We start from the raw sequence: 9,512 nt of genomic DNA, 5'->3' as shown, positions 1-9,512 counted from the left end.
TATTGAAATAAACATATCATCTTTACCAACTTGATTTAGCACATTGTGTCCTTTTGAAGCCAATCTGGCCCTCCAGTGTTCACAGCGGGGATATCCTTGTTAGTGTGATGGCAACGGCCTGCTCTTATAAGCAACCATTGTGTTACGGAGACCATCATGACTCACTAAAGGCTGAGCCAGCTTCCTGTTATTGTAGAGGGGAGAGGGGAGACCCTAGAGTGACAATAACACTCAAATCAAATCAAATGTTATTTTTCACATGCGCCGAATACAACCTTACCATGGAATGTCTACTTACAAGCCCTTAACCAGCAGTGCAGTTCAAGAAGAAAATATTCACCAAATAAAATAAAGTGAAAATTATAAAAAGTAACACAATAAAAGAACAATAAGGAAGCTATATATATATATATATATATATATATCTGTATAATTTGTACATGTAGGTAGGGGTGAAGTGACTATGCATAGATCAGGCAATCCTGTGTTTATTCAGCTCATGGAAAAATAATAAATACCCAGATATGGCAAGAAGGGTACAGTACTTATACCTATTGGTGATTTTCTGTTACACAGACATTTTATATGCATTTCAAAACACATTTGAATGAATAGTGGCTATTTTGCAGACAAACGATAGGTAGCCTACTTTTAAGTGAAATGGAACACTGTGTACTTACATTGTAATTACACTGTCCTCCTAATGGGAGTTCGAGATGGACTTATAAGGGCCCATAGACCTTCATAGGGGCCCATCTGTGCACACACACACTCTACTTTGGTACCGTTAGGGGGCGATCACGACCACCAACAAGGCAGAGCAAACGTCCCCTCCCACGTAGGACAATGGAATTGTGAAGCCACTCCAGAGCGTAAGCCGAGCAAGGAGTGGACATCCGAGGCAGCGCGAAAAGGGAGCAGTCAATGCCAACCTCAAAAGCAGTATGGATGAATGGCCACCTAAGTGGAATTGATGATGTCGCAGTAAGAATGCCACCGCCGCACACATCTCGTCTTCTTTTTCTCTTTCTTTTTCTCGGCAATCTTTGGGAAGGACTTGCTAAATCCATTTCGGACCAGGGAGCACTTGGTGAGTTATTCGTAGAGATTCGGCAAGATTCGAGTTTTGAGGGAAAAGTCTGTGGTGGTGAATTGGCTGCTATAGCTAACGCATTGGCTGTTGTTATTATTTGTGTCCCTTGTCAGTGATGAGGATGAGTTATTATGTAACCGTCGCATTTATTCAGCTATAATAGGCTACGCACGAATGGATACAATTTAGTCGCCGCATGCTCTAGTCTTGTTGCTACTTCTTTGCATTCGAGAATGGAATAGGGCTTGAGTTTTGAAACAAAGGATCCTGAACTGTAGCCCCCTTCCCTGATGGGCCATCCGTAGGTTCAATCTGTAGGTAAATCTAACCTAACGCGAGGCTATATAGCCTATCAATAGCAGTTGCATTATTCCGTTACCATGTGCGAGCTGAGTTGTGCGATAGCAATTAAGCTATGATGAGGCGTCAGTTTAAGTTCCAACTTCTATCCATGACCAGCCCGTTAACTTTATGTAACTCTGGAAGATGCCAACTAGATATTTTCAATTAGCAAATGGTCAATTGTCAGACACCAATGGTTAGTATAACTATTTTTTTTAAATTAAAAAAAAAAAAATCATTCCAATGCTAGAAAAATAGGCCAATAAGAGTATATATAGCACGAGCTAGTGTGCATTTGTGAATGCCAGATGGACGACAAGCTTGTTTTGGCTACTGTCATCTGCACACACCCGTTGTTGACGTTGTTGTTGTTGTTATGTCCCAAGAGGCCTCATGAATGGCCAAAGGACATTATAATTTGAACAATGTTTGTTTTGGGTTCCCAGGACTTTTGATACATTTCATATATCCTATTTCAATTCAGTTTCTCTGCAGGAGTATTTTCACAATTTTATACCCATATTATTATTATTATTATTAAATAGGCTGCCCTGAGACAGTAGACTATGGTGCTTGACGTGGATGCTAGTGTCAATGCTTGGTAGTGCTTTAACCTGTCTCTTCCATACAGTTCCCTATCCTTAAACTGGGCCAAGCACGGTTTAGTTCAGATGCCTTCAATATGTTGCAATTCCTTGTAGATGCCTCTTTTTTTTATAGCTAAGCAGGCTTTTAAGAAGTCGTGTCCATTATCTATATTTCATTAGCTACGTTTTTTTGCGACCACTATTTCTGGAAGATCTGCTTATTTGGACAAGCTTGTCAAGATGGGTAGAGCTTCTTAACCCACACATGTCAAATTCGGTGTACTTTAATCTTTTAGCTTCTCTAATATTATCTATGAATAATCATAGATTATTCATGTGAATACCACTAGTTTCACCGACTGAGCAAACTGGTTGTGGTTGGTCTAATAGTTTGTCCATGCAGCAGTGGCGACTCGTCAATCAGGGCAGGTGGGGTTTTGAGAACCACACTTTTAGGTAAAAAATACATTACAAAAAAATATATAATTGTATTTTGGGGGGGGGGGGGGGGCTTGCCTGTTTTGCTTGTCACATCAGTTTGCAAACAATGTAAAAAAAAAATGTCATCGAGTTAATAAAGCCGCATACAAACATGGTCTCTTTTTTGAGTAAGGCAGCTCAAAAATGCTGGTGTTTCAGCCTAGCTCAGTGTTTTCTGTGGTGTTGGGGCTAGCCAGCAGAAAATACAGAGCGTTGCGCCTGATTGATTCAGTTTTCTGTCATGATTGGCTCCGTTTTCTGTCACTCATGGGACAGTACGTCATCCCCAATTCTAAGGTTAGAGCTCAAAAGTTTTAGTTGCTTGGGTTCTGTCATAGAGTTATAATAGAAGTGCCCATCCATGAAGGCTCAAGGTAATTGGCCACAGATAGAATGACATCAAATCATGTTATATCTACAGTAGTTTGGATTTGACAACATGTCAACATCTTACTTTCAAAGTTTTAGGTAGCAGTCATCATCAGTTGTCATCAAGTCGACAATCTACTGGCAAATCCTTTTTAATCCTTGAAGAGAAATGATATATTTTTTTTTAATTGCAAATTCAACAATGAGTCGATTGGAAGGAATCAGTGGCTAACTGCAAGTGTTGCAAAGAAACCATTAACGTTAGCCTGCTATTCGATGGAGTGGCTGTGTTTTTTCCCCAAGTTCCCACCATAAATCCAGGGAATGGCAGACTTTGATGACAAAGTTTGATGACAAAATTTGCCAACAGAGGACGGCTGCTCCACCTTCACAAGGTGAATCCAAAAATGTCTTGTATGCTGCTGCATAAATGATGTAATATTCAAGGGAGAAATGTATACTGTAGCTAAGAAAGTAATACTAAGTGTATATTGTGTAGTAAGCTGTTGCTAGCCCATGTGCCTCACCCTAATAGTTTGGTCTATTTTCACCAACGTGGTATTGTAAACACATCGTTCGTGGCCCACTATGTGATTGTTTGGCAACTTTTTATACAGCTTTGACAGTGCTACTGATAGTAGTTGTGGTGCTTGGCTTGCACGTGCAAATTCATTACACACAACATTCTATAATATAATTGTGCTTTTTGACATGTTAAATTAAAAGCTTATTTAAGGCGTCAAATAATGTTACATGACGTGCCTCTTTTTTGACACGCAAAGACCCAAATGGTGTTCAATATGCCTCATCCTAATAATTTGGTCTATTTTCACCTCTTAATTTTGCCTACTGTTCTAAATCTGTGGTGCACAACTAGCCTATAACCTGTTTTAGAGAAATGTAATCATAGAATATTGTAAGAGCTTTCATAGTCTGTTTATATGCCCCCTTTATTTATCCTACGGTTCTGACTTGTACAGGGAGAACACTGTAAGAATGGCCCATGTTCTGAATTCTGTCGCTGTACATTTCAACAGTGCTGAACAAATAGTTATATTGACTACGTCCGTCGTCTCTTGCTCATGAATGTCTTAATCGAAGTGACGGATTGCCTCTTATCCACTTGTCGTCCCCTTATGCCATAGTTTGTACATCTCAATTGTCAGTAGAATCCACATTTTTTTAAGCAAGTCTGCATATCAACTATGTTTTTATGTGTAATGGCTTTGCTGGCATACATCCCACCTAGTTTTTTTTTGCCCCACCAAGATGTACATGCTAAAATGGCCACTGCCTTGCAGTTTAGCTGTATAGTTTAACTTTCTTGAAACACTTTCAAATGGGAAATCACATCAAAGTCTCTGACACCTTGTCATTATACCATGCTTTTACACCATGTGTTGATAAAAAGTATCCCAACTGGAGAGACAGGAAATGTTGATTCGTTCATTTGAAGGTGCTGTCGTCAACCACGACCCCACCTTCACCTCATATTGATTTGTCAGACTGTGTTCTTCCATTACTTTATCATAGAGGTCATGACCTCAATCTCTCCTCAGAAGTAAAGGTCCCTTTGAAGCAGTCAGAGAGCTTGGATGGTAAACTAAGTCGAGTCGCTGAAAGAATTTGGCGCTTGTGGATTGAGTTGAGGCCGGGAAGCTTGGGCTGCCTGTTAAAAAGCTTGAGTGTCTTTCTTTTTTATCGCAGTTGAAATTCCTGTCTTTTAACAGCACAGTGACTTGCAATGTTCTTTCGGCTCAGTAGCTCAGCAAGAATGAGATGAATCACCACAGCCTATCAACAAAAAGTATGCTATTACCAATTAAATGCTTGGTCTAGGAAGAAAAAGGAAACTATTTCAGAGATCAGTGGAGGGTGATGCTGTGGACATATTCAAATTGTGCCAGACTGTCTTCTTGTATCAGCTCAGCTCCTTTTGAAGATGCATATTTAGTTACAGGTAGATGTTGGGCAAATGGCCCAACTAATGGCACCCTATTTCCGATATGGCCTGGTTAAAAGTAGTGCACTTCATAGGGAATAGGGTACCATTTGGGATGCAGTTTTTTGGTACACACTCTCTGCAGCATCAGTAATCAAGGCATACATATTAATGATATACTGTTGAAATGAATTCAGAATGGATTGAACCCAACCATGGGGAAGTTATTTATTCAATGAATAACATAATTTACTCTAATAGCTCAATATTCAATGTAAGCCTGACATCCACAGAGAGAAGGTTTGTATGTTAGAGGAGTTAAGGGTACTTTGAAATACTATATTTGAATACTATATAGGAAAACATCAGAAATCCTAATATCTGAATTATTGTCCTGAAAAGGAACTTTTGATACAAGGCCATCTTCAGTTTGATGTAAACTGATCTTGGTTATCTTAACATTATTTCATGCTGAATTCTGCAGATCGGAGTGGCTGAGTGGAAGGTGTCTTCCCTTTGTCCTCTCTCTGTCACATTATGCTATTGCCATGGTAATCTGTCCATGGTGAATCCTGCCCCTTCCCCTCTCAGTGACCTCTATGTTGCCTACTACCCAATTGAGGCGGTTTGTCACATGTCCATTTGTGGCATTCTTTTGAAGGTCATGTTTATCTGTCTTACAAGAGCCAGGTGCTGTCTGTCATTCAAGGCTGAAAGAAACCCTAATAATGACATGTGCCATCACAACTGAGATACTCATGCGATCGTAGATCCTTCTATGGTACGTCTCCTTGAATTATCAAACATCTATGGTGTATTGCTGGCCACTTAGAGCCTGAGGTCGATTAAAAAAACTATTTTGTGAAGATGGAGGCAGTGTTGCTGTTGTTGAGATCAGAGGTTTATGTAAAGGAGTCAGGCGCAGGACAGCAGAGATGAGTAACACAAGTAACTTTACTCAAATATTCCAATAACATGTCATAATACCCAGCCCACAATAATGGACCGAACATACATTAAACAATTACGCATAAAAACCATGGGGAAAACAGAGGGTTAAATAATGAACATGTAATTGGGGAATTGAAACCAAGTGTGTAAAACATCAAAGACAAAACAAATGGAAAATGAAAAGTGTCTCTGCGATGGCTAGAAGGCCTGTGACGTCGACCGCCGAACGCCGCCCGAACAAGGAGAGGGACCGACTACGGCGGAAGTCGTGACAGTAGTTCAGTCACAGGGTGGTTGTTCTGTATAGCTGCACTTCAGGGGTAGTCTGTCCATATCTATACACTGCTGCACTTTGAGCCTCTATGGCAGGGGTCGGCAACAGGCGGCAAGTGGGCGCAAACATTTTTGTTTGTTTTTGGTCCAAAAAAATCTTTACAGTCACCAGTAATTTAACTAAAGTTTGTTTAATTTAGAAAAACCGTTCCCATGAATAAAAAATAAAAAGACACGTGATCAAGGGATGAATTTATAGTTATTTTCAAATACAATCTATTTTTGGCCTTAGTTGTGGTAAATTTGCAGTGTAGAAATGATTTATAATTAAGTTTCCGGCCCCTGGACCATACGCTCCAACAAAAATCGTCCTTCAGCTGAATCTAGTTGCCTACCCCTGCTCTATCGGTTGGTGTTTTATCTTTTTATGCATCCAGCATCCATATGCAGTTATTCTGGAGTTTTTCATTGTGGTCATAGTGGTTAGAGCGTTGGACTAGTAACCGGAAGGTTGCAAGTTCAAATTCCCGAGCTGACAAGGTACAAATCTGTCGTTCTGCCCCTGAACAGGCAGTTAACCCACTGTTCCTAGGCCGCCATTGAAAATAAGAATTTGTTCTTAACTTCTTAGAACTACCCCTCCCGGATCCGGGAGAATTGTCATCAACTACACTTATTAGCATAATGCAACGGACAAAAAATCTTACGAGAAAATATTCATATTCATGAAATCACAAGTGAAATATAGTGAAACAGAGCTTAGCCTTTTGTTAATCACCCTGTCATCTCAGATTTTGAAATTATGCTTTACAGCCAAAGAAAGACAAGCAATATGTGTAAGTTTATCGATAGCCTAGCATAGCATTATGTCCAGCTAGCAGCAGGCAGCTTGGTCACGAAAATCAGAAAAGCAATCAAATGAAATCGTTTACCTTTGATGAGCTTCGGATGTTTTCACTCACGAGACTCCCAGTTAGACAGCAAATATTCATTTTGTTCCATAAAGATGATTTTTATAGCCGAAATACCTCCGTTTGTTCTTCACGTTTTGTTGAGGAATCCACTGGAAACTGCGGTCACGACAACGCCGAAAAATATTCCAAATTAGATCCAGAATATCGACAGAAACATGGCAAACGTTTTTTATAATCAATCCTCAAGGTTTTTTTCAAATATCTATTCGATAATATATCAACAGGGACAATTGGCTTCTTAGTAGGAGCGAGAGGAGCAATGGCCGCCTTTGTCTATTAAGCACAAATCACTCCGAGAGCCACCAGCTGACCACTGACGCAATGTTGTCAATGCTCATTTTTCAAAATAAAAGCCTGAAACTATGTCTTGTGACTGTAGACACATTAGGGAAGCCATGGCAAAGGAATCTGGTTGATATCCCTTTCAATGCTTAATAGGGAGGCATAGGAACGCAGAGGTTTCAAAATAAGAATCACTTCCTGATTGCATTTTTCTCAGGCGATCACCTGCAATATCAGTTCTGTTATACTGTTACAGTTTTGGAAACTTTAGAGTGTTTTCTATCCTAAGCTGTCAATTATACAGTGGGGCAAAAAAGTATTTAGTCAGCCACCAATTCTGCAAGTTCTCCCACTTAAAAAGATGAGAGAGGCCTGTAATTTTCATCATAGGTACACTTCAACTATGACAGAAAAAATGAGGAAAAAAATTCAGAAAATCACATTGTAGGATTTTTTATGAATTTATTTGCACATTATTGTGGAAAATAAGTATTTGGTCACCTACAAACAAGCAAGATTTCTGGCTCTCACAGACTCCTCTGTCTTCCACTGTTTGAACTTGTTATCAGTATAAAAGACGCCTGTCCACAACCTCAAACAGTCACACTCCAAACTCCACTGTGGCCAAGACCAAAGAGCTGTCAAAGGACACCAGAAACAAAATTGTAGACCTGCACCAGGCTGGGAAGACTGAATCTGCAATAGGTAAGCAGCTTGGTTTGAAGAAATCAACTGTGGGAGCGATTATTAGGAAATTGCAGACATACAAGACCACTGATAATCTCACTCGATCTGGGGCTCCACGCAAGTTCTCACCCCGTGGGGTCAAAATGATCACAAAAACGGTGAGGAAAAATCCCAGAACCACACGGTGGGACCTAGTAAATGACCTGCAGAGAGCTGGGACCAAAGTAACAAAGCCTACCATCAGTAACACACTACGCCGCCAGGGACTCAAATCCTGCAGTGCCAGACGTGTCCCCCTGCTAAAGCCAGTACATGTCCAGGCCCGTCTGAAGTTTGCTAGAGAGCATTTGGATGATCCAGAAGAAGATTGGGAGAATGTCAGATGAAACCAAAATATAACTTTTTGGTAAAAACTCAACTCGTCGTGTTTGGAGGACAAAGAATGCTGAGTTGCATCCAAAGAACACCATACCTACTGTGAAGCATGGGGGTGGAAACATCATGCTTTGGGGCTGTTTTTCTGCAAAGGGGCCAGGACGACTGATCCATGTAAAGGAAAGAATGAATGGGGACATGTATTGTGAGATTTTGAGTGAAAACCTCCTTCCATCAGCAAGGGCATTGAAGATGAAACATGGCTGGGTCTTTCAGCATGACAATGATCCCAACCACACCGCCCGGGCAACGAAGGAGTGGCTTCGGAAGAAGCATTTCAAGGTCCTGGAGTGGTCTAGCCAGTCTCCAGATCTCAACCCCATAGAAATTCTTTGGAGGGAGTTGAAAGTCCGTGTTGTCCAGCAACAGCCCCAAAACATCACTACTCTAGAGGAGATCTGAATGGAGGAATGGGCCAAAATACCAGCAACAGTGTGTGAAAACCTTGAAGACTTACAGAAAACGTTTGACCTCTGTCATTCCCAACAAAGGATATATAACAAAGTATTAAGATAAACTTTTGTTATTGACCAAATACTTATTTTCCACCATAATTTGCAAATAAATTCATAAAAACTCCTACAAAGTGATTTACTGGATTTTTTTTCTCATTTTGTCTGTCATAGTTGAAGTATACCTATGATGAAAATTACAGGCCTCTCTCATCTTAAGTGGGAGAACTTGCACAATTGGAGGCTAACTAAATACTATTTTGCCCCACTGTGTGCATATTCTAGCATCTTGTCCTGAGAAATAGCCCGTTTACCTTGGGAACATTATTTTTCCAAAAATGAAAATACTGCCCCCTAGTCTCAAGAGGTTAAATCAAATCAAAAGTATTTATATAGCCCTTCATACATCAGCTGGTATCTCAAAGTGCTGTATAGAAACCCAGCCTAAAACCCCAAACAGCAAGCAATGCAGGTGTAGAAGCACGGTGGCTAGAAATGCCAAAACCTAGGAAGAAACCTAGCGAGGAACCAGGCTATGTGGGGTGGCCAGTCCTCTTAACTGACTTGCCTAGTTAAATAAAGGTAAAATAAAAAATAAAATTGGGGACCCCTTTTTCTTATGGATTAGGACTACAATGTCTCCAG

The 9,512-nt window shown here is 40.3% G+C and overlaps 1 protein-coding gene across 1 annotated transcript in view; it reads left to right on the top strand.

Annotated features, from left to right (window-relative positions):
• Positions 1–856: 856 nt before the first annotated feature.
• LOC109898292 (protein FAM171A2-like) overlaps positions 857–9,512 on the top strand; it is a 72,106-nt gene continuing 63,450 nt past the window's right edge. The window contains exon 1 of the mRNA XM_020493211.2: positions 857–1,090. Within this exon, the coding sequence (XP_020348800.1) occupies positions 925–1,090 (166 nt within the window). The 5' untranslated portion in view covers positions 857–924. The remainder of the gene's footprint in view (positions 1,091–9,512) is intronic.

Source organism: Oncorhynchus kisutch, linkage group LG10 (assembly GCF_002021735.2).
Source record: "Oncorhynchus kisutch isolate 150728-3 linkage group LG10, Okis_V2, whole genome shotgun sequence".
Taxonomy (NCBI): Eukaryota; Metazoa; Chordata; class Actinopteri; order Salmoniformes; family Salmonidae; genus Oncorhynchus; species Oncorhynchus kisutch.
The sequence above is the reverse complement of the archived record's forward strand: the minus strand, read 5'-3'. Positions and strand labels throughout refer to the sequence as shown.